The sequence below is a fragment of the Crinia signifera genome, chromosome 1, assembly GCF_055691185.1.
Source record: "Crinia signifera chromosome 1, ASM5569118v1, whole genome shotgun sequence".
Lineage (NCBI taxonomy): Eukaryota > Metazoa > Chordata > Amphibia > Anura > Myobatrachidae > Crinia > Crinia signifera.
The window spans coordinates 230,493,688-230,520,274 of record NC_139217.1 but is presented as its reverse complement, the minus strand read 5'-3'; the positions used below and the strand labels follow the sequence as shown (position 1 = coordinate 230,520,274).

At 42.7% G+C, this 26,587-nt stretch overlaps 1 protein-coding gene across 2 annotated transcripts in view; it reads left to right on the top strand.

Moving 5' to 3' along the window:
• The window catches only part of CRTC1 (CREB regulated transcription coactivator 1), a 158,001-nt gene that overhangs the window by 64,557 nt on the left and 66,857 nt on the right, over positions 1-26,587 (top strand). For both annotated transcript variants that reach the window (XM_083179396.1, XM_083179397.1), the window contains exons 3-5: positions 10,279-10,416; positions 15,377-15,438; positions 18,245-18,339. In XM_083179396.1, the coding sequence (XP_083035522.1) occupies positions 10,279-10,416; positions 15,377-15,438; positions 18,245-18,339 (295 nt within the window). The remainder of the gene's footprint in view (positions 1-10,278; positions 10,417-15,376; positions 15,439-18,244; positions 18,340-26,587) is intronic.

The following is a 26,587-nucleotide window of genomic DNA, read 5'->3' as shown; positions in this document are numbered from 1 at the left end:
GAGCACTTCAGCGAGATCACAGGGACACAGAACAGTGAGCGGTGAGCCAGACTCTCAAAAAACATTGAATACTCCTCAGTAAGTACCAGTTGCACACAATGTTACTGCTGGTTAACACAAGCTCCTATTGCAATGAGGATATCTAGAATGTATTCACTGATGACATGTATAACATCTAAACATTGTATCCAGAGTAGCATGCTATAGACATAAAAAGATAGAAAAAAAGAACCAGGAGACTGGAGAAGAAACACACAATGGTGGAGCACTTCCCAGCTGCAAGATGCAGTGAGGGAGTGCTTATCTACCTTCTGTCGCTGCCTGTGTTATTTATTCTTATTTATTTACAGTTTCTTATATAGCGCAGCAGATTCCGTTGCGCTTTACAATAGAGTTAGCGGCTTATGGGGAGGATCAGGGTGATAGTCGCGTTCAGTGTTAGAGCCAGACTTGCTTTGCCACAGATGCAGGGAGCGGCGTGTCGGACCCACCGGATGCCGTGTGCAGAGGCCGGTTTGGCGGATGGGGTGTGCGGGGGGCAGGAGGCCGGACCCGCTCGCTGCCGTCACCGGAGCCGAGCTTGTTGATAAGCATGTGGAGAGCGGCTTGTGGGACCCGCTAGCTGCTGTTGCGTTTGATGCCAGAGGAGTGAGGCTGGACTGGAACTGGGACATGTGTTTCACCTATGAGGCTTCTTCTGCAGTGCCATTTTGGATGCCCTGACTTTATTCTCTCTCGTTTTGGATTGACGGCTGGTTTAACCAATCAATGCTTGTGGAGCTGTTTCTTATCTCATTAGTGGCGCGTAGCTAACTAATTAACTTCTAGATAGGTTTGTGAGTTGTATTTAATGGTCCTGGAGGCTGATGTAGTCTTTTTTTAATTTTTTTATTAATACCGATACCGCACTGTTATTAAATGCTGGTTTTATCACTGGACAAAAAAAATAAACATTTTTCTTTGGGACATTGAGGATAGTATATACGCATTGCGTATGCATCTACACACCTGTAATGATTTATTGGAGGTTGTATATCTAGGCATTCATGGGTTCTTATTTGATCTGGATGGCAGTCATGCCTGATATTCCTTCTAGGGTTAGCAAGATGTCATGAAGTTAGGGTCCCATATTGGATATTATATGTACACTTGGAATCGGCTGGCAGTTTTTCACTTGAGAGCCAAGATGTAATACTGTTGAGGATTTTAAAGAGTATTGAACTAATGTTTGGAGCTATTAGGTGAAATTAACTGGAATACTGCTTATGGGCGCTACAATTACTTCGCAGTATAATGCTTGGTTAAAGTATCCATTGGTAGAGTGTGAATTCATTAGAGAAGGAGACTGTCCTGACTGTAAATTGGTCGGGAACTGTAACATATTCTGGATTAGGTTCTAAAGAAACAGTGAGAGTGATCGTGTAAAAGTGACGCATACATAATAATATTTAAAACGTGAGCAGGTGTGATTGCAGTGAAGAGGATCCTAAGAACACGTATCTGGGGGCAATAGTAGGGAGCAACTGTAGTATGAATATAGATCTCCTGTGTAATGATGTGCTCAGTGTGCCGCTGTAGTAGCTGGTGAATGAGGGAAAAGGTGGTGAAGGAGGTGCTGCACTGGGCAAGTTATACATGGAGCTGTTACGGCTCACTTGTGCATGAGTGTACATTGCGGATTAATTGATATTAGATTAGGTGTGTATAAGTGGTTGGTGAAGTTACCAGTCAGATAATTAGTGATAATTTAAAGATGCTAGAATTATAGATTAGGGTTTAGAATTCTGAGAAAGTGTGTCGATTACATGATGATTTTATTTTAGGAAGGCTCCATATTTGATATCCTCATTCAGGCCATTGGGGGCCAGGGATCCCAAGCGGAAAATCCATTTGCTTTCTTTTTGAAGGAGTGTTTGGTTCAAGTCCCCTCCCCTTAGACCTAAGTGGATTTGTTCCAGACCACATATCTGGAAACCTGCAGGTTTTCCTGCATGTGCTTTTAATTAATATCTGGCTACTATGGTTAGTTTTTTTTATTTTTGTGACATCAGAGGGGGCATTGCGGATGTTGCCAAGGTGTTCGAGGGCTCGTTGTTTAAGCATCCTTGTGGTCAGACCCACGTATTTCATATTGCACTGACAGGTTATGCAGTGGATAACATTCTTACTCCTGCAGTTAAAGAAGTCCTTAACTGTAATGGTGTTGTCATATTTGTCTTTTATTGTGGTGATCTTATTGATGTATGAACAGATTTTGCAACCTCCACAGGGATGAGTGCCTTTAGGGAGCGAGGATTTGGATGTTGTGTTGGAAAAGTGGCTATGTACCAGTTGATCCTTTAGGCTTGGGGCACGTCTCCAACTCATGTCTACTTGGGGTTTCACCTTTACGGCTAGGTCACTGTCACTGAGAATAATGGGCCAATGGTTTTGTACGATGTTCTTAATTTCTCTCCACTCTGAGCAGTAATTGCCAACAAATCTAATGGTATTATCTGTTGGCTTCCTTTGTCTCGGAATAACATTTTGGATCGATCTGTGGTGATTACCATTCTTTCTGCTTTTTTAATTGACCTGTTAGAGTTGCCATCTTTGCTTCAGTCTTATGGTGAGATCTTTACAATTTGGATTTGAAAACTTCGTCATTTGAACAGTTCCTTCGAAGTCTTAAAAATTCTCCTTTTGGAATATTTGTTACAGTAGGAGGAAAATGAGCACTTGTTTGGTGGAGGAGACAGTGGCAGTTGATTTTCGGAACAGTTCGGTTTCTATCATGTTCTGGGTCCCTCTATAGATTTTGAGATCTAGGAATGATATATTGGAGTGGTCAAAGGTATAAGTCAACTTGAGATTTAGTGTATTTGTATTCAAATGATTGACAAATTCTTTGAGTTGTTGTTCATCGCCCCGCCATATCATGAAAATATCGTCTATGTAACGCATCCATGTTGTGATGCAGTTATCACAGACCTGGTTAGCTTCATTGAATACCACCTCCCGCTCCCACCATCCAAGGAAGAGGTTGGCATACGTGGGGGCACATGCTGCCCTCATTGCCGTCCCCCTCCCCTGGATGTAGTAGCGGTTGTTGAAAGTGAAATAATTCTTGTGGAGGACGAAGTTTAATAAGTCCAATAGGAACAGTTGCATTTCAAGGAAATCTTTCACTGCCTTGATGCCTAGATCATGTCTAATGCAGGTGTATAGGGCTTCTACATCCATACTGACAAGTATTTCATTCTCTTCCAGGTAGACATCGTGTAATTTTCTTGGTGTCCACTTGGTAATATACAAAGTAGAAAAGGGTGGTACAACCAGCGCTGGCTAATAGTGTGTACATACGGTGATATTACCTTGCTATTCGAGTTAAGATTCTAGTGCTATACAATCTTTGCTATCTTTGTACTTGTTACATACAATCCATACAATCTGCCTTAGATTTGCACTATATAGTCATTGCTGCCCTGTCTATCTGGGTTTCAATTAAAGATAAAAAACACTTGGAAGGAAGGCTTCTTCAATAAAATAACAAATATTAATACTTGTTTCCTAGAACGGCGCCCATATTTTCTACGTACGCAAACGTAGGGAAATCGCATCGCATGGGCCATTTTAGTGCCGTGTGTGGCCGGAGGCCCCGGCACACGTGGGGAATGGTGGCCGTGGAGCTGACAGGGTTAACCCCTTCAGTCCCGGCCGCCACAAAGGGCGCTTAGCGCCAAAATTCAAACTGCACTGTGTTTAGCGGCACTAGCCGCCTGTTGTGTAAAACATAGCACTACCTGTTATATTGTGGTCTCCGCAGCGCCATTCCTCCTGCAATGGCAGCGGCAGCCCTGGGAAGTCGGGACGGTGCTGGCTGGCCACTTGACACTCTGCTGCTACAGCTATAGGGAGCTGCGGCAGGTCAGGGGGTGGGAAGCCGGCAGGGGGACAGCCAGGAGCGCATGCCGGGAGCTGGGCTCCGTGCGGTGCCGGAGCGAGGTGCACTTAACCCCTGGCGCACCGGAGGCGGGAGGCAGTGCTGTGTTACCTCCGGGCACCGGGTGGAAGACGGGGAGCCGGCCACAGCGAAGTGCAGCCATTTAACCCCTGGCGCGCCGGGGGCAGGGAGTGGTGACCGCCAGGGGTGGAAGAGGGGGCCACCAGGGTGTGGGCGCCACAGCCCAGGTCAGAGGCTGCGGCGGGTGGCATAAATGTTTAACCCCCAGTGCGCTGGGGCTAGGGAGAAGTGGCTGTGCCGCCGAAGCCAAGGCGCTGGGGGAGAGACTATGCACGCTGCCAGCAGGCTGGGAGCCTAGGGTAGCCAGCTCCCAGCCGCAGGGTTAAGGGAGCCCAGCACTGAGTGCTGGACACAGTGTAAAAACAAGTATATTGTAAATGATATGTGCAGTGTATGTGTTAGAAATGTAAAATGCACTTACTGTATGTGTGTCCCCAGGGTCCTGTGTGAGCTGCTGGATCCCATTCCCAAACTTTAACCCAAAAACTGAATACTTTCCCAGGCAGCCTCCAGGTTTGGAGCTGCTGGGATGGTAGCAGGGGACCTCAGCTTTCCAACAAGCTGAGTGGTTCCTTGGAGCTCCATGGCGCTCTCCGTCAGCGGGCAGGGGATCAGGGCTGCCCATCTCTGGAGCTCACATCTGGGCCAGAGCTGTTCAGCTGTTCCCCTGACCAAATCCTGGAAGTACGTTTTGGAGGGAAACATCCCCCCTAGCCAGACAGCCCAGCACCTGGGAGGTACCTGGCCCACCAGGTGGGCTGTAGCTCAGAGGAGTAACCACTCCCCTCTGTTCATAGGGGTCAATTCTGACTGTGCATGTGCCTAGTGCATGCACGTCTCATGCACTTAAGTAGATTGGTTAAAGACCACAGGGTGGTCTTACCCCCTGTGGTACTGTGTTTTGGAGTAGCATAAAAGAAGGGCTTAGACCTGAGTTATTTGTACATCTCTACCTGATCTGTATGCTGTACCTCTGAAAGGAGAAGAGATCTTTTCAAATCTATTGGCAATAAACCATATTTTGCCCAAGACGACTGCTTCATCTTGCGACCAACAGAATTATTGCAATAGTTCCGTTCTTCGGCTGTTCTGGGCATAGCATCCAGCGTCTGAGTTCCGCTCTGCCTGCTACCGAAGCAGAGGTCTGGTCCCCAGTGGGGGGCCAATCGACACCAGCAGCGTGTCGACGTAGGTAGTACTCGGGTGCCAGCGTTTGGGCCTGAGTCAGTATCCGTGGTTCCAGACGCCACGTAGGAGGAGTCCGGTGGAGGCAGCAATAACTCCGCCCACTGCGTGGTGGGCAGAGTCAGTAATAGGCGGTTACTGACAGTAACAGGGAATCCCCTATTGGCCAGGTCCCGTGAGACCAGGAACCGCTATCTGTGGACACGAAGGGCGTAGCCAGAGCTTAAGGGCAGGTGTCCGGTTACACCGTGCGATGCAATTTTTTTATGTTATTTATTCACTGCTCTGTGTGCCCAAGGGCATCGCATCGCACCTCCCGCAAAATCACATGCGATCGCATGCGATTTTATAGGGTGTGTGATGCGATTACATTAGCTATACAATGACATCATTGTATGACAAACAATTATGTTTTACTCGCCCCCCCCCCCCCACTATCCACGCCACCCTGAAGCGTGGCAAGCGGCGGATCGCGTCCTCCGACGTTTTCCTACCCCCACTATGCATGTCGGCGTGGAGTTGTGTGGGGGTCCTGAGGACCAAGGTTGAGAAACACTGCTTTAGATAGAGATTATAAATGTATGCATATACATATACTTGAACAAATGGTCCAGCGCTTCCAGGTGTAGATGTTGGCTACCTACGTGTTCCATGTAATATCCCCAAGGAAAGGCCAACATGGCACTGCAGGATATGCAATAATGGCAAAGCTTACTTCCATCCTTCAGCACACAACTGCCTCATCGCTCAGAAGAAAATAACATAACAAAAAAAAACGCCTTACCTTATACCAGGGGTAGTCCACTCCAGTCCTCAAGAGCTACCAACAGTTAACATTTTCCAGGTTTCCTTACAGAATCACAAGTGAAGGATTTAGCTCCACCTGTGGATCTTTTAAATTGTACCAGTGCGCAATAAGTGCACCTGCTGGGTGGGCTGCAAAACGTGAACTGTTGGTAGCTCTCGAGAACTGGAGTTGGCTACCCCCTGCCTTATACTCTTAGCCAGTTGTGCATGGTCCATGGTGCGCTGGGATTACTTTGCTGCCTCTGTTTTCTGGTGGTTCTTCTGCCAATGCTTCCCCTTTTGCCAGCCACACACAATGGAGTGCAGAAACTATGGCACTACACATGTCTGCCATCAAGGCGCACCTTGGACTGCATGCACAACTGAGTGAGGGTCTATATATCTTTCAATTGTCAGAGATAAGTGGTTGGGTGACTTACATATCTAGAAGAGCTATTTGTCCCATGGTTCACCAGCAGCTTGTTAACACATGGAGCATTTACAAGAATCTACATTAGTTCCTCCAATAGATCATGGGGGAGAGAGCATTATTATATTGTCATTTTTTGTTATGTTTTATTTGTTCTGATGTTTGCAAGCGATATATGTGCAACTAAATACTTGATATGTCATCTGTATGTGATATATAACAGCAGACATGAGACAAATTGCATTAAGAAGTCAAAGTAAGAATTTTTATTTTGTAAATCAAAATGTTATTGATGTACCGAAACTTGTATGGAAATTCTGTATTCTCTAATGTACAAACTACATCCATGTTCACATATGTATCATATATTGACTGTGCTGTATAAAAAGATTAAAAAATAAAATAAAATCTACATTAGTCTATTATCGCAAGTAAACTGTGGGGTTATTGATGAAGGTAGCAGTTTTACTAGATGTGAGGTAATCAATACAATTGGTATTTATTGCGGACCACTATTTTACTGCACAATGGCTAATTCTGAATTTATCCTCAAAGGATTATGCACATATTGGTTTTTGTATTATTCATATATCAGATTTTATAATTTGAGCAGTTTTAGATCAGTATATATGTTTTACCAATATTTTTATGTGTATACATTGTGTTTATGGATGGTGGCTGCCTATTGATATTAATTGAATACATTCAAATTGTATATAATTATTTCTAAAAAAAATGATACTAGGTGTTTTGTTTCAGACATGGATGCACCTGAGTATGCTGTACCATTCACATGTTTTCTTTTTTTACCACTAGTATCAAAGCACTTGTAAATAGCACAATTCCCTTGGTTTGATAGGTGTGTGAACACCGACTTGCCTAAGTGTCTGCTGCTCTTCTAAGGGGAAGGCAGGGCTCGTTGTAACAAAAATACAGATTTTCAAAAATCTTTTATCACAACCAAACAGAAAAATGGGTACTTGTGTAGTTTCATGGTGCCAGCTTATGCTATGTTTGAAGCTACGCTAATAGCGTAACCCAACGGCTGCCAGCGGCAGCCTAAGCTACGTTATAAGCGCAGCCCAACGTGTGCCTTACTTGTGTATTTTCACGGCGGCATCGTAAACTACGTTATCAGCGTAGCTTGGCGCCGTGAAACTACACAAGTAACTACCGTACTCTTGCCAGGAACTTCATCTCTGTCCCCGGCAAGCCTAGTCAGCGCCTCTGACACCTCCGGCGCCAGCATGATCCCCTCTCTTTGGCGGAGAGGTGATCATGCTAGCGCCGGAGGAGAGGCATGCCATCTGTTTGAGACGCTCCTGCATCTGCCAGTGTACCATGTGTCATACTACCAAATGGCTCCTTTTCAAACCCCCACTTTCTACGGCATCCTGAAGCGTAATGAGCCCCGCAAGGTTACGCGTCCTCCCGACCTTTTCATACCCCCACTATCCACGTCGGCGTGGAGTTGATTTTATATAGTGTGGCGAGCGCAGTAATACGCTTCCCCTCACGGGGCTTGCTGCGCTCGCCACACTTTGGGCTCGGTGGCTTGCTGCGCTCGCCACACTATATAAAGTCAACTACACTCCAACGCGGATAGTGGGGGTATGTAAAGGTCGGGAGGACGCGTAACGCATGCGCTCGCCACGCTTCAGGATGCCGTGGATAGTGGGGGTTTGAAAAGGAGCCATTTGGTAGTATGACACATGGAAAACTGGTACTGAACGCGCCTCTCCGCCAGCGCCAGCATTATCACCTCTCCACTAAAGAGAGGGGATCATGCTGGCGCCTGAGGTGTCAGAGGCGCTGACTAGGCATGCCGGGGACAGAGATGCAGTTCCCGGCAAGAATATGGTAGTTACTTGTGTAGTTTCATGCCACCAAGCTACGCTGATAGCGTAGCTTATGCTGCTGCCATGAAAATACACAAGTAAGGCAGCCGTTGGGCTACGCTACTTCTGACTGACTACGCTAACTATGCTGGGCGTGGGAACACTACACTGATTCTGACTGTATGCTACGCTGACGCCGTGAAACTACTCAAGTACCGAAAAATGTACACACAAAATATTCGGAGGGTTTTTTTCTTGAGGGAGGGGAAGGACCTTACTGACAGCGCAGTATGTATCTCCCAAACAAAACATTTGTTCTATTTATATTGCGTGTAAGTTACATCCAATTATTAACAATAAAAACATGTTTTTCGGCTCCAGTAATTGTAACAATATGCCCGCTGTGGGGGCAAGTTGTTACTGATAAAATAATCAATACAAAATCTTAATATAAAAAGTGTTCATTAGAAATTTTTGCCCGATCGATTTATTGAATAAGTGTGCATGTGTACGGATCGTAGCACTCATGTTCGAGGCCATCCTGCAATAACATTTATTGTCTTTTTTTTTTTTAAATGGCTGGCCATTCGCTAATTGATTGACCGGAAACGGGTGTTTGTGGGTGTCAGTCGGACATTTTTTGGGAGTGGCAGGGAAAATTCAGGCATGCACAAGTGTTTTATGGGAGGCTGTGTAATGTCGACTCCAACCAATTTCTCTTTTGGATTTATAGAGCTGGTTTTCTTTAATAAAAATTCCATCAATAACATAATTTGTTGGTAGGTAGGTAGTTTCAGGTATTGTACCTCTGTTTTTTGTTTTTTTTTCTATCATGTTTAACCATGCCGCACCTATACAAAAAATAAAAAGCCTTAACTGGAAAAGGAAAACATTAAAAATGGTAGCACCATGCCTCTCAACTGTCCAGCTTTCCCATTTGTGGGTAGCAGTTTTCTGTGGCAGGGGCAGTTGGGAGACCCCTTTCACTCGCAAACAGCAGGTATCCCAGCAGACAGAGGTACTGGGGCTGTAGTGTGGCATGGAGGCTTTGATATATATATATATATATATATATATATATATATATATATATATATATATATATATATATATATATATATATATATATATATATATCAAAGTATCCACCACTGCTCCATGCTGGTTTGCATGCAGCGCACCTATGGCTTTGATGTTCTTTATTATACTCACCTGAAACGCTCCTTGATAAAGGTCCATTGTTTACGGACCGAAACGTCGGAGTATGGTGATGTTATCCCTTTGACCTACTGGCTTATTTGAATAATAAACAACATTTGATTTTGATCAAAAACATGACTGTTTTTGGATAAAGTGGCGAGTGCCTGTGTCTCTGTCTTAGAGAAACCACTTTCTATAAATTGGAGTTCGGAGTACACTCTGCACCCCTTCACAGGACACCCCACTGTTGACCTTTGTCTTCCCCAGTGAGAGTGCGGTCTACATCTACAACATTTATTTATATATATATATATATATATATATATATATATATATATATATATATATATATATATATATATATATTCATTCCTCTGGATTATCTATCAGCGGTTCTCAAACTGTGGTTCCCGACCTTCTTATCATGGGGTCATGACTTCATGTTGCTTTCAACATGAAGGAGTCTGAAAAAAAATCTGTTTAATTGTCTGTTATTTTAGACTCCTCCCATCATTTAGTGCCTCCACAATGCTGCCATGCTGTCTTCTGACAACACATGTGATATGATGGCCTTCCGCAGTACCTTGCTGGGGTCCTGTAATTATTTTTATTGTCTGATGGACAGCGAAATAGTTTGAGGACCCCTGATCTACTAACATGGGGTTTTTCAAATCTTATTGTAAGGGCTCCTGGTGTGGTAGGAGAAAACGTGTTTTGAATATCTTAAAAATTCCAAATGTATTTGCTTTAACAAGCTGGTGTATCTAATAAAGTAGCCACTGAGTGTATCTATAACTTATTACTATGTGTCAAATTAATGCTTTTTATTCTTACAGACTCCCTTTCAGTCTTCTGGATTAGATACAAGTAGAACAACTCGGCATCATGGTCTTGTTGACAGAGTATATCGAGATCGAAATCGCCTTGGATCCCCACATAGGAGGCCTTTGTCAGTAGACAAACATGGACGGCAAATATCCTTACTAAAAATGTTACTGAAATGTTTAAAAAGCATTTAGAGCACATGCCACACATTTTCATGTTTTTTCACATACTTTTTTTTGCAGGTATGCTGGTTTTACGTTACACGTTAATTCCACTATTTTCTTTTTAAAAAAAGTAATAAGCCCCACAACCCAAGCACATGTTCCCTATTTGGTCTTCAGATTGTTTCTATACTTTCACAGCATAACTGACATCTTACATCAAAGGTTTCACTTTGTAAGGAATGTATTTCTTCACTTCATTATTGCTAATCACTTTTTGTACGTTGATGGATAGCGACACCCTATTTTTTTTGTACTCTACCTCCGTTGCTAATCAATACAAAATTAATGGGGTTTTCCCTCGTGCCCCTTTCTTTTGTCCTGGGAAGACCTGATTTTGTAAAGCTTACGACAGTGGAGTATAATGTTCAGTCATTTGCTTCCTGACCTCTTTGTTGTGCAGTGATGTTACTTCAGTCTCCAGGCATGATCACACTTGTAATTGTTGACTTGTAATATTATAGGGTTCCTTGGGCTAGGTCAATGACATTGTGGTTGAAGAGGCATCACACGTCGGATGTCATAAGCTCTTGACATCTGGTTCTTGTTTGCTGAAAAGTAAACCTAATTTAAATGATATATGCTAAATATTTCTAAGGTATATTATTTAGCAGATTAATTTTTTCATGGTTTAGATCAGTGTTTTTCAACCAGTGTGACGTGGCACACTAGTGTGCCCTGTGCTGTTCTCAAGTGTGCCCCCAGATCTAGAGATGCCCAAACCAGTTTACAGCCACCACCAGTTCAACTATTACTGGTCTCTTCTTTTCATGTAAAGGGCCAATGTATTTTATTTTTGTTACCTGTGGGGACCAGTGTGATGTTTTTTTATATGGTGGCCAATAGGTTTGTTTTTTTCCTGTGAGGGCCAATGTGTTTTGCCCTGTGGGGATCTATTGGTGTGCCTTGGCAATTTTAAAATCTTATTTAGTGTGCCACAAGGTAAAAAGGTTGAAAATGACTGGTTTAGATGCTAATAAAATTATTAATATCAATGTGTTTTATGTACACTCTTTGCTGTCTACCTGCATATGTAGTTTAATTTTAGATTAACTTTTTATGAAGCTGTTAAGGTATAAATGAACAAAATATTTGAGAATTCAACTTGCATAAAAAAAAAAAGAAACACTACAGTGGGAGACCATGTGTATTTATATGCATTAAAGTTAGAATGCAAGGGGGAGCTTATGTTATAAAGTAGGATTATATCTCTTAGTAGTGACTGGCTACCACCAACTTTTCCAAACCCAAGAAAGCACTTGTCATTAATTCATTTTAATCACACAGTAAGGATTGCGGCATAGCTGCCATACAATAGTCTATAAGTCTATAGACTATAACATTTTAGGGTTTCTGGTATGATTTGGTGAACACTGTCCAATGGATAGAAATATAGTAAGAGGAGTGCCCAAAAAATGCTCCTTTTTAGAATATGTTAGACACCTTGTGTAAACATGGTCTATAATTTTGGGGTATGGGGAATTTCTTGTGTGCTCCTAGAGGGGCTGCTCACAGGTGTGCCTGGGAAGTCTAACCTTTAAGACTAAGTAAAGGAATGTAGAAGAAGGAAAAGGTGGTACACTCCGTTGGGTGCTCCCCCGTGTGGACACCCAGTGAAATAAAGAGAAATTATAATACTTCCTTTTTTATAGGGGTGATCTGTTGTGGCGTTCTTTATTTTTCGATTTTTCAATTCCCAAATCCTCAAAGTTTTGATTCATAAGATATGTGGGTAAAAGAGGTGAAACCCAGCAATGGGTGTGTCTGCCTGATATCCTCACACAAAAATAAAGATGTCAGGCTTGAGGTGCGTACCTCACTTACACAATTTAAAGTGAGATCAAACACGTAATGGTATCTTTAAAAGAAATGATGTAGGTGGCGTACCCGTACTCACGGTATTGTGTGCCGCTGCAATCGTGTAAAGGTATCTTTAAAAACTGCTTGCTTAAAAACTTCTTTATTCACACTGATGCAAGTTACAATAAAAATAAGAAGTATAGGTGCAATAGGCAGTGTCATGTGATGGCCGTTGAAACCTAAAGTCGGACCCAATCCGGATGGATACCGGCATAAGGGATCACGGTTGCACCTCAGGATGTACCACTGGACCTTCCTCCTTGTTTTAAAACAATAGTCAGCTCCTCAGACCAATATGTTTCGGGACCTCCAGTCCCTTTTTCAAGGTGGCTGTTTAGTGCTTTCTTGAGTTTTTTTTTTTTTTATATTATTTAAAGGTAAAATTGTTTGATTCCAACCCACTAGTTATATAATGCTGAAAGAATATTAAATCCATAATAATCTCTGAATCAGTCACACTTAGGGGGGTATTTAATCACCGGCGACCATCTCCCCACAGGCCCTATTGAATGCTGTCTTCCCCGACAGCATTGAGCAGGGATTCTCGGCAGAAGGAGCCCGACTTCACTAGCTGTCGGGCTCGTTCTGCTGAGAAGTGACGAGCTGCCGGCTGCAGCTCTCCTCTTCCTGGCCGCAACTTGCGGCCATGCCCCCTTCTCGCTCCCCGGCATGCGGGACATTGAATCCCGCCTGCATGTTCTTGGTCGCGCTGACCGAGAACAGGATGACCTAAATGTTTGTGACCTAAACATTGAAATCCCCCCCCCCCCCCCCCCTTAATTTCTTGAGGAAGTGGCTAAAGTCCACTAAATTTATGACACAGGAGATTTTATTATATTTTCTAGTATTTTAGCTATGTTCACTATATAATGTGTGATGCTGGTTTTATTTAAAAAAATAAGTTTTTGTTTATTAACATGGAATTTTATTTTCTTTATTCGAGAATATTTTATATATGTCTCCCAAGATGAGATCATGCAAATGTTTATTTTATCTTTTATTGCTTTTTTAAAATAAACTACATTAAATTATACTACAGTATATTGGTTTTATTGGTTCACCGCTTGTGAGGGAGGGGATTTGTTTAAATCAACCACACAGTGTCATAGATACACAATACAATTTATCATTTACAGACATGCATATAATTATTTTTCCCCATCATCAGAACTTGAGATTAATTTGGTTTTCAATATTCCATTCTTTAGGGTTTGGTTGGGAGGTGCCTTTTTTTTTTTTTTCCTCAGGCTGCAGATTTGAATTCCTATGTGGTGCCCCTTGAACCGCCCAGCACTTTCCCTGGTGGCAGGATTGCATAAGATACACAGTATGTGGGCATTTCGCATACAATTAGGTTATACACATACAAACCCATACGATTTGACACCCGATTTTCACCCGATTTCTTGACACGATCCATCGCAATTGAGTGAAAAGGGCCCAATTTCTACTAGAGTATGGCCATCTTAAGAAGGGACTGGATAATTTATGCGGCAATGTCAAGTTGTAAGGTGTGGGCACGTTAAAGGATAATATCGACTTTGATTAAAAAAACAATGGAATGATACAAAAAAGCCATTCGTGGTATTTTGAAGATATTTAGGATTAGAACATTAAGGAATGGAGTAGTGTAGTTGCAATTACCTATTTTATTTTTATCATTCAGTGTATGTTTAACTGTTTTAACTGTTCTTTTTGATACTTGAACAGTATTTAAATGTATTACAGGACATAGAATGTATCTAATGATACAATGGCCAATTATCACAGGCTACAACTGCAGCAAATGTTCAACCAATCAAAGGTGATAAATTGCACTGTGTTTGACTATGTAAACACCAGCCCCTTCAGTAACAATGCTTCACTGACCAAAATCACAAAACCAGGTACAGGTTGAGTATTCCTTATCCAAATATTCATTATCCAAATTATTCCGAAAACCATACATTCCAGAAAGTGAATGTTTTATTTTATATTTTTGCTAAACGCACTACTGGGGACATCTGTACCTGCACTACTGAGGACATGATATGTAACTGGCACTAAATATGTGCAAGAAAATTATTTCTTTGCATTAAAATTCAGTATCTGGGATAGTACACAAACTTTGTTTCATGTTTTGAAACAATGTTTTATGCATTAATAACATATATTTGTGTGTATTTCATGTGTTTGAGCAACATAAATGCAAGATACTGTTCCTCAAGATACATCATTGAAATATTAAAATATTCTGAAATATGGAATAATCCTTTATCCAAAATTCTTCTGGTCCTGAGCATTTTGGATAAGGGATACTCAACCTGTATTGCCATTGTAAGAAAATCATATTGCATAGTAACACAAGAACAAATTGATTGGATTGTGTTTACAGACAGTGAGATACGTGCATGCATTTAAGATGGGGGGGGGGGGGGGGGGCATTTAATTTGCTAAGTTTCCTGCCTAGAGCTATCTAGTTGTTCCCGATGTTGGCACTAGTAACAAATAATATAATTTTCTGGATTAAAACATATTGGTGGTTGCTTCATCTGGATCATTTTACAAATATAAGCTAGGGACCGCAGGCAATCCAATATAGGTTGAACTTGTGCCCCAAAAAAGTGTAATTGAATAGATTGCAACAGTTTTTTAAATTGTAGTATGCAGATTATGGGTTAAGAGATATGGACACACCTCAGGGTGAGAAGAAAAAGGGATGATTCAGTTTTGGATGCCCCCTGCTAATGCAGGGGGCAACTTGTCTAAATAGAAAAGGCAGCAAGGTTGACCTGTGGTTTCTCGCTTCCAGGGAAAGTGAAGCTGTATCGGAACACAGACACTGGCCTCGGAGCTATTTCCAGCATGGCAATCCCTGTGGCTAATTGGATTCACCCATTCTTGTCATCAATTATGTCCAGAATTGTAGCTTTGTTTACTATTGATTGTTACTTGTTGGAGAAAGTAAAAATGTATTAATCATTATAAGTCATCTAAAAAACAATGTTTTTTGAGGTGGTAAAACATTGTACCTTAACTCTTGTGACACGTAGATAGCTGCCCATATGGAACGGTGTACTTGTCACCTCCACCTGATACTAGTTGGAGACGGTAGGTGTATTCTCTTTACCATTTTAAGTGTATTGCCAGGATATGATTTGTGCTATTTTCTGTCTTTTAAAATATCAAATTTTATATTTGAGCAACCCCTGTCATGGTGTGGCACACAAAAAACATACTCTTTTGGCAAAGGAACACATCATACATGCGCTGATAATGTGGTTGGAATATGACTATACACACAATGGTCCTCTACAGACTGCATTACAGATGGTGTAATGGTTAGCATTACTGCCTCACAGCACTGAGGTCATGGGTTAGATTCCCACCATGGGCGTAACTGTGTGGAGTTTGCATATTCTCCCCGTACTTGCGTTGGTTTACTCCGGGGGCTCTGGTTCCCTCACACATTCCAAAAGTATAGTGGTAGGCTAACTGGCTCAAATTAACCTTAGAATGTCTGTGTGTGTGCGTGTACATTAGGGCGGAGAGAAAAAACTGAAATTGAGAAATTCAAAATCGGCTAGTGTGGGAAAGTTGTGACTTGACCTGAATAAGAAACGTGCAAAAGCTTTTTGATATGAGTCAACATCTTCTGTTCTGGCAAGAAGCCTGATCTAGATGCTCCGATCTAGTTAAAATGATGTCATGATGTCTTAGAGGGGTTTATTAATATACTTTAGCTTCGTAAAAGAGAGTATGAGCTTGTCCTAGTGCAAAGTGAATGACTTTGGCTAGAGAAAAAATCCCTAATAAATTACACATTTTCATGGTTTCAATTGTGAATATGATGTTTTCTCTGGAACTTTTTTTTTTTTTTGGGGGGGGGGGGGGGGGTAGAGGATGCTCTGTAATTGATGTGATCAGGAAAATAAACTTTGGGGAAAAAAACAGAGTACCGTATTTTTCGCACCATAAGACGCACTTTTTCTCCCAAAAAAAGTGTGTGGGGGTGGGGGGGGGGGGGGGGAGTGTGTGTCTCTTATGGAGCGAATGCTGAAAAAAAAACAGCAAAAAACTCCTGGATGCTGGTGCTGCTGCACCAGCATCTCAGGAGCTTCAGCAGAGCCCGCTCCCTCCCTCCCCTGGTACTTGTCAGCAGCTTAGAGAGGTCCAGGCAGCGGGGATCATGCACTGTGCTGTGGGGTCCGTTCAGCGAATGGGATATCATCGGCGGGGTCCCTGCAGCAGATGGGAACTAGTATTAGCTCCCATCTGCCGCAGGGACCCCGCCGATGATATCCCATTCGCCGAACGGACCCCACAGCACAGTGCATGATCCCTGCTGACCGGACCTCTGAGTTGCGTTGTCGCCCCCATCCGCCAGATCTTGAGCCCACTGCCTGCTTGACTTCCGCCCGGACTTGTGCGCTGTCAATCATCTACGCTGGTGTTTCTGCCAAGTGATCGCAATCTACAACAGACGGACACGCTGTGGCAGACAGCCGCCCCCCAACACAGCACTGTATACCGGCTTGCTGGTGATTACAGTGGGAACATTACCCCATCGCTCTGGTGCACCAGAGGATCCATTTGCTAGGATCTTATGGGTGAGATCATACACTTCAGCTCCCACTATACCTGCCGGCTCTAAGCCCATTGCTACTCTGACCGTTTCATGCCTACTTCTGAATGACTGGCATTACACTATTTGGTTCAGAATATTTTTTTCCCTGTTTTCCTCCTCTAAAACTAGGTGCGTCTTATAGAGCGAAAAATACGGTAAATCCCTTTTGTTTGCCTTTAATAGAATAGTGCACCTGTGTGTCTTCTAACGGTCAACAAACTCTTTACTGAATGCTCCAGTAAGTTCAGTAACAATGCATTACACTCTGTTCTTTGGGTGCAGGATTTAAAACACTTCTGTTTATTGTTTTTACTTGTGGCAGTTTATTTGTTTGAAACAGTTTGCATCCCCTACGCTGGAAACATGAAAGGGCTGCATTACGGCATATAGTTGAAGTGTATTATGATGTAATAAACAAAAATACATCTAATGCTTAGTGATATTTAAAATGATACACTCAACAGTTACACTGTTACTTGTAATACTTATTGTAACAGTTAAGGTGGCCATACATCTACAGATCGATAGTCCGATCTGGCTGGTTGGAACAAAAACAGTTGGTCAACTGTCATTTGCTCTCATCCATTACCAGAATTTTGTTCCAACCAGCCCAATCTGACAATCGATCTGTAGATGTATGGCCAGCTTTACTGTTTTTCAATAACAGACTGCAACAGTTATTTCTTACTAGCAAGATCTGACAGCCAGACACTCTTATTGAAAAGACACAATGGGGCAGATGTATGAAATATCGTTTTGGGGGAGAAGGGGTATCAGCGGACGTTAGAAGGCACATAGGTGTACTATTCTATTAAAGGCAAACAAAAGGGATTTACCCTGTTTTCTTTCCTGATCACATCAATTACAGAGCATCCTCTAACCCCCCCCCCCCCCCCCAAAAAAAAAAAAACTTTCCGGAGAAAACACCATATTCACAATTGAAACCATGAAAATGGGTCATTTAACAGGGATTTTTTTCTCTCGCCAAAGTCATTCATTTTGCACTAGGACAAGCTCGTACTCTTTAGCTTACTAAGCTAAAGTATAATAATGAACCACTCTAAAACATCATGACATAATTTTAACTAGATCGGAGCATCTTCACAGTTTTCGTAATTTTTGCCAAAAAAGTGAAACTTCAGGCCTCTTGCCAGAACAGAAGATGTTGACTCAGAACAAAAAGCTTTTGCACGTTTCTTATTCAGGTCAAGTTACAACTTTCCCACACTAGCCGATTTTCAGATTCCATTTATTTTTCTTTTGAATTCTTTTTCTTGTTTTACATTTTAGGACCAATTCAGATTCTGCTTTGCATCAAAGTACAATGAATCCCAGTCAGCAAGAAGCATTCAGTGGAAGTTCTCAGGATATTCAGCAAAAACGAGGTACATTTTATTTGTCAAACCTGAAAAAATCTGACCTACATTTGAAGATTTTATCAAGATCTTATAGATACCCATGCTTTATGGTTGGCTGATTTGACCATTCATTATGTTAGAAATGTGTAATACAATTTATGGGTATACAACTTTATTACAGTCACCATGTAATTATATGCTGGGTCATTCCACATTGTCACCCCAAAAAATGAAATGTCCACAACCCATCTCAGATTTTTATGAAAATTATTAATTCAAGAGACCATGTCAAAAAAGTGTATTAGAAGTATCACTGGTGTTTTATTATGTAATCACCATGAAATTTGGACCCCATGAGGTAACTTCAGGGGCCTACACACGTAGCGATTTTTGCCTATTTTCTAAGTCAGGGAACTTTTATTTACCTTTTACCCCCAAAATATATTTAGATACGCCGACGTTACCCCCTTGATTTGAAAGTAAGGAAATCATATAATTGTAATACACACTGTACCCCCAGAAATTGATGTTATATCCTAGTACGGTACAGAGCCTGGCAGATGATGATGATTACCATGTACTGCATGGCTGTGTGGTGCAAAATTTGTACCACACACAGGCTTACATGGTAATAGTCATCATCATCAATGGCTGCCAGACTGTGTGGGATATAGACATTGATAATGTGATGTCCAGGCAACTATTCGGGCCAGTATTTCAAGATGATATAGTGACAGTTTGTGCAAATTTTTCCCCTAGACTAGAAATGGGTATACAGTACCTTGACAGGAGCCTATAACCAGGCAAATAAACTTCTCGTGGCAGTACAAACTGTGCACTGCCAAGATGGCGCAGCAACTTGTCAACACTATTGAAGAAGCGGTCGGACTTGGAGGCGGGGCCCGGGGCATGTTATACCTGGAAAGCATGTTATACACAAGAGCCTGATGCACTGCGTCAGGTCCTTGTTCATTACAGTACTGTCACACACGCACACACCCAGGTATACATATAGAATCTATATATTAATCCTGTGTATTAAAATGAAATTCTTGGGGGTAATGGACGGTCACGCTGCCGAGACACAGTTGGGCAAGCATAGAGATTGATATGCATGCCCTGCTGTGTCTTGGCAGCGCGACCGTCCATTATCCCTAGGAACTTTATTTTTACCCCATTTGGGGTCATTTACCCCTGTTCTCTGGACCACTGTTCTAAGTGATCTGACTAGATTGCTTAAGCTCCATACACAATGCGCAATGTATTGCTCAATGTCCCATTTTCATCAGCGACCAGAGATGGTTGCTGATGAAAATGAGACACTGCTGGGGAAGAGGCAGGGAAACAGCTGGACTGCCAGGGGAAGCCGCTGGTTGCATGCTCCTGGCGACCTTTGCCCTGTGTATGGGGCTTTAGAAATTAAATACAATTTGGTGTGTGTGTAGGGCCAATAGCGATGCGCAGCCCTGTGAGACACTTTTACCAGGCTTAGTGTAGTATGCACTTCTATTACACAGAGGACGTCAAACAAAGGAGCAAAACACCTATCTCTTGAAGGCCAGGACAACATACTTGGTTGCTTTTGTACATAATTAACACAAGAAACCATGACATTTTAAATCATTTACATATCTTGATTACATAACTTAAATTTGGTCAACAATCACATTATTTCTCTTTCGTCCAGTCTGGTGACACCGCTTCACCTTGGGATGTAGGAGGGTTCACAGGAGCCAGGCACCTATGCTGAAATCTTTCCTCTGGTTGCAGGCTCCTCCCCTTCCGCATCCCATCATGCTGCAGGTCGTTTTAGGTGCCCACAGGAGTGTCCACATAGGATGTGCTTGAACTCTTATAGTGTCCAGTGAGGGTCATCATTGGTTAGGAGATCGGATGTCGGTTCTCTTGGATTGGTGCAGGGGAATGCACGTAGGTCTCTTTGTCTGTGAAACCGGTTACATCTGGATCTTCAAGTTACACTGTCCTCATGGTGAAATGACAATTAAATATGTAATTGCATACCCTCCAACATGACCCATTCCATTCGGTACACAATGCTCTGTTCCTGGACGTCCCTGGTAATATATGATTTTCATCACCTGTGTTGAAACACCCTTCTCTTCAATTACCTAGTTCCACACAGGCGCTGGCAATCATACATTACCAGGGACATCCAGGAACAGAGCATTGTGTACCGAATGGAATGGGTCATGTTGGAGGGTATGTAATTGTTCCATACCTTTTTGCTGTTACAAGTTGTGAACTTTAAACCAGAACCGGAGCGCTGCGCATGAGAGACGGAAAACACAGATGCAAAAAATGTACAAGAACGATTGTGTTTTACCATTTAAACTATGTGCTGCGGATTAAAACCATTTATCTATATTTTATTAGTATGTAAGTGTGGAATATGAGCGGCACCCTCCAAAGCCCCGAATTCCACCGCGATTGGGTCCCGGAGCTCGGCCGCCGGGTGCAGAAATAAATTGAGTCCCCTGCTTCACTCCAGGCGTAGGCCGCAACCCGTGGGGCAGGATTATTCCTACCCCCGGCTCCGCAGCGCTCTCTGCCTCAGCTCGGGGGGTCCTCTCCAAGCGGATGAGTGTGCCTCCCAGCAGGAGGGGGGTCCAGGGCAGGTACTGGGGCAATTTTAGGGTAATCCAGGCTGGAGCTCTGTAAAACTGCATCCTGACTCCCTCAGCGCTAGGCCACGCTCCGACCCTTGGGTTTTATCAATTGTCTCAAGTGGTTATTAGATGAATCTCAGGGGAAATCCTCCAAGGAGATTTCTCCCAACACCTTTACCAAGAGAAGCCAGTTCACGCACGGCCCTTTTGGGGGCGGCGTTGGCTCTCGGGGGAAAAGGGGGTGGTGGTCCCGGTTCCTCAGGAGGAACGCAAGAAAGGTTTTTACTCAATCCTTTGAAGTCCTTAAACCAACACCTTTGTGTGGATCACTTCCCCATAGAGTCTCTGCACTCATTGCTTGGCAGTATAGAGCCAGGGGAATTTTTGGCATCGGTAGATACTCAGGATGCATATCTTTACATTCCCATATGCACAGAGCATCAATCCTTACTTCGCTTTGCAATAGGGGAGACCCATTTGCAGTTCCAGGCTACTCTTTGGTCTGGCTACAGCACAAGGGTATTCACAAAGGTGATGGCTGTCATGGCAGCGTCACTCAGGCTGAGGGGAATAGTGATTCCTACCTGGACGATCTGCTATTCAAAGCAGAATCAAAGAGCAGGTTGCAGGAACACCTGTCAGTGGCAACACAGTTCTTGCGAGACATGGGTTGGGTACTCAATCTACCCAAGTCCCATTTATTCCCTTCAGAGACTGCTGTTTCTGGGAGTAATATTGGACACCCACTTGCACAGGGTATTTCTACCAGAGTCCAAAGCGATGGACATTTGTCAGCTGGTATTACTGTTACTACAGGCTTCAAGGCCTACAGTTTGGCAAGGGGTGAAGCTCCTTGGCAAAATGGTGGCAACCTTCGAGACACTACAGTTTGCCAGGTTTCATTACAGAACTATTCAGTGGAACATCCTCTCCTGTTGGTCAGGGAATGCGAAAACCATGAAACAAGAAAGGTTAATCCTCTCTCAGGAGAAAAAGGAGTCCTTGCTATGGTGGATGGACATAGAATTCTTGCAACTGGGGTGGTCACTCCGCTCTTGGGACTGAGTGGTCATAACGACCGACGCCAGTCTCCGGGGTTGGGGGGCGGTTGCCCTTCACCTTCTGTTGCAGGGCCTGTGGTCAAAACAGGAATCCAGATTGCCAATAAATATTTTGGAACTCCGAGCAGTGTGGAAAACACTTCAACAAGCGGAGTATTGTCTGAAAGGCCTTCCGATCAGAGTACAGTCAGACAACGCCACGGCAATGGCTTACCTGATTCATCAGGGCGGGACTCACAGCAGAATGGCGATGCAGGAAGTCTCAAATTCTCAGATGGGCAGAAATAAACATTCCTATTCTGTCTGCATTCTTCATTCCGGGAATCCGGAATGTCGAGGCGGATTTTCTCAGCAGAGAGGACTTGCTGGAGGGGGAATGGTCCTTACATCCTAAGGTATTCCAGGAGAATGTGAGTCGCTGGGGGCTCCCAGAAGTGGATCTAATGGCATCCAGGATCAACTGACAGGTTCTGAAATTTTGTTCCAGAATCAATGACTCAATCGCTTGAGCGGTGGATGCTATGACGGTTCCGTGGAAATTTCACCTGGTATACATTTTTCCTCCGTTCCCAATGATACTTAATGTTCTCAACAAGTGCATATTGCACCTGACTGGCCCAGGAGGTTGTGGTATTCGGACATTCTGAAGTTATCAGCGGAATCTTGGCCCCTTCCTCTTCGTCAGGACCTTCTAACACAAGGGCCATTTCTGCACCTGGACCTAACTCGGCTCAGTTTGACGGCCTGGCTTATGAGAACCCCTTAGTTAGGAGAAAAGGATTGTCTGAGACAGTTATCCAGACTATGCTAAGGGCTTGTAAACTGGTCTCTGCTGCAAATTACCATTGAGTCTGGAAAATTTACATTTGGTGGTGTGAGCGTCAGATTGTTGGATTTCCTTCAAGATGGTTTTCTACAGGTTTGGGAATACAGTCCCTAAAAGTACAGATTTCTGCTCTATCCATCCTCTTTCAGAAGAGGATAGCTTTTTTGCCTGATGATCAAACCTTTTTACAGGGTGTTACCGGGTTAAAACCCCCATATAGGCAGCCGGTGGCGCCTTGGGATTTATCGTTGGTTCTCCTCCTTTTGAACCGTTAAGGTTGGCTGACCTAAAATATGTTTCTTGGAAATTGAATTTTCTTTTAGCCATTGCTTCGGCTAGGCGTGTTTTGGAGTTAGGAGCTTTGTCCTGTAAATCTCCACTTTTAATTTTTAATGAAGATAGGGCTGTGCTTCGAACAGTACCTACGTTTTTAACAAAAGTGGTTTTCATTTAAACCAGGAGATTTTGCTCCCGGTGTCTTCCCCGCCAGAAGGGGCAAAAAATAGGGACAAATTAAGGAATTTGGACGTAGTTTGCGCCTTGCGAATTTACGTCAAAAGGGTAAAGGAGATCCGCAAAACAGATCTGTTGTTGGTTTTGTATGATGTGCATAAGAGAGGATGGCCTGCGTCTAAGCAGACTATTGCCAGGTGGTTAAGGTCAGTCATTGCCTTTGATTACACCAAGGTCGGTAGACCTGTTCCCTCTCGGATTAATGCACACACCACCAGGTCAGTTGCTTCCTCATGGGCTGTGCGTCATGGAGCTACAGCTGAGCAGTTGTGCAGGGCTGCCACTTGGTCCTCTGTTCACACCTTTACCAAATTTTACAGGTTCCATGAGTTTGCGACGGAGGATGCTTCAATTGGACGGGCAGTAATGAGAACTGGCAGTCTGAGCGTACCCTCTCATAATACCAGCTCGTGAACATACCAAGGTGAAGCTGTGTCACCGGACTGAATGAAATGGAAAAGGGGATTTTTGTAAGAACTTACCATTCGAACCCCTTTCTCTGAGTCCAGTCCGGTGACGCAGCGATCCCTCCCCTAGGCTCAGTAAGTCATATACCGTTCATGTGTTTCATGTTATGGTTATATGATTGTGCATATAAGATGTCGGGCATTGTACTGAGTTGTGTATCCTAGTGTGCTGTAGAAAGTGAACTGAAGCATGATGGGATGCGGAAGCGGAGGAACCTGCAACCAGAGGAAAGATTTTAGCATAGGTGCCTGGCTCCTGCGGACCCTCCTACATCCCAAGGTGAAGCTGTGTCACCGGACTGGACTCAGAGAAAGGGGTTCGAATGGTAAGTCCTTACAAAAATCCCCCTTTTTCCCTTGTTTGAGAGCTTTATCTTGCTTTCAAAGACTGTTTTCCAAACAATCTAGTTGAATTGTCTAAGTTTTGATCCTTGCGACCTCTGTGTTTTGTTAGTTTTCCTGCAAAAGGTATGCTGTGTGTGTGTTTGCGAAAAACGCCAATGCTTAAAATTATTTGTTGCTGCTCTACCACTAAGGATGGACTGCAATACACTTTGATGTATATGTGATAAATGTAACTATGTATTGTTCATGCTAGTTAGGAAGAGTTGAAGGAGTGCAGCACAAGCTGGGGACGCACACACTGTGTGACCCGGGGATTGTTAAGTAGCCAGAGCAGCGTGTTCCATATGCTATTGAGCACATCCTAATAAGACCCCATAGCCCGGCAGTGAAAGAGGGTGCAGTGTTTATTAACACACCGACCCCTTGATATCTGTGGGTTCTGTGGCATCACGCTGCTGGACGCTAACTATAGCTACTGCTGTAAAGTCCTAATAAGCGGATCCATTAGCCGACACAACACGGCGCTGGAGATATGTCGGCTTCCCAGTAAAAACGTATTATTGCGCATATTAAATAATTTGTGGGACAAATATCTAGTATTAAATGTGTTTAACAGTGGACATTTTTCACTTATTAACACGCTAGTCCCAGCGATAAATCACTTAATAACGGGTATAGGATAAAGGGTGTGAGAAGGTTCATAAAATCATCCTGAAGGCACAGCATACCGACTCCCTTAAGTGAAAACTTTTTGACTAAGGCTGATGGTTATAAAGAGAAAGCCACAACAATCCCGGCGGTAATACCGCTGAATGACTGGTAGTAAATCCTGTATGAACAGGTATAGGCTAACAAACATCAGACCTTGAATTAAGGTGAAGACTCTGGGAACTATTATATTGAATGTATGCATGAATGCTTTCTACACAAGATCCGGCGGATAAACCACGTAATTAAGGATACAGTACATTTATGCAGAACTCAGTGACACCCGTAACGGCATATAGAGTGGCCTATAGTGATTAATGTTCTATATTTGTAACCGTGAACTATAGCACCAACTGTCTCATACTTGGGACAACACGTTCTCCCTAACCTCGCTGAACTTGCTACATCAATATCAGATGTGCAGGCATACTGCGCTGTTATAATAAATGACAAGCACATTAGCAAGCATTCTGGGGTGAATTGTAAGGGCTGAAATGATATTGTTGTGTACGAAGAGGCACTGATATGGTTATGATAACCTTTTCTCTATTTTACAAGAGAACTTTAATAATATAAGCCCGATAAGAATAGAAACTTGAGAATTCCATGTAACAAGCAAACTGCCATTAACTTAGGGTAATTAGTCAGTAACTGTTGTTAGCTTTTGATAAAGGACAATTTATGCCAAAAAAATCGGATTAGTAAGCGCATGCACACACATGTCAGTCTCTTTTTAAGAATTTCAGTTATTTTCCTTTCTTTATTCACACATCTATCTTTTTAATATTTTACTATGTCAAGGAAGTCAGGTCTCTTTTTAATGATACTTTTTTATTATAATAACAATAAAAGTAATTTTTTATTAAGAATTATTATTTGGTCCTCAAAGTAAAGATACTTATTTTCTTTGTGGGTGTTTTAGGTCTTAATACAAGTAGTGGGTAGCACCTCCCAGACTAATTTTAGGGAAGATTACATCTCCCTAATTTCAGAAATTACTGGGGGAAGAGGATCACTATTACAGCAATAGAAAATACTGGTGCAGGAATTTTTCCTTTTTTTGTGTGTGCAATACCTAACTGAAATCCTTGTTTGTTCAGTCTCAAACACTTGTATGCTTCATCCATGTGACAAACTCCCAGGTCTGAAAGCACTTCTGAAAATTAGTTGGATAAGTTTTTCATTCTAGTGACTTGGATTATGGGGACACAATTCACTACTACTGTGGAACAATTCTGGGAAGTTATTTGTAGTGCAATTGATGATGCGACAGCCATTTTGTATACAACAAAGTAACAGACTGAATACCTACACTAGGTGAAGAAAGCCATTCAACCAGAAACAGAAGCGATTTTGTAGAAAATTATTAATTTGTGTGTCAGAAAACAATTCAAGGATTTCACTGGGACACTACACAAGCAACACTCTACCCATTTGCTGTATATTTTCATCAAGATGATTTTGACACTTTAAAATGTGCGAGTCTGTGTGTTATAAGTGCTACCCATAACCATGTAGCCATAACTGTGCATGCCTTTGTTTCGGTTAGTTATGATACATTTACCGAAATAATTACCAAATTCATTTGTTTACTACTTTAGTTTAGTTGCAAACACTTTTTGAATTAATGCTTCTATAAAGATGACTTCAACATTGAAGAAGAATTTTTTTTTTTGTTTACCACATCTTATAGAGGGACAGTTAAATATTTTGATACAAGCACCAAAA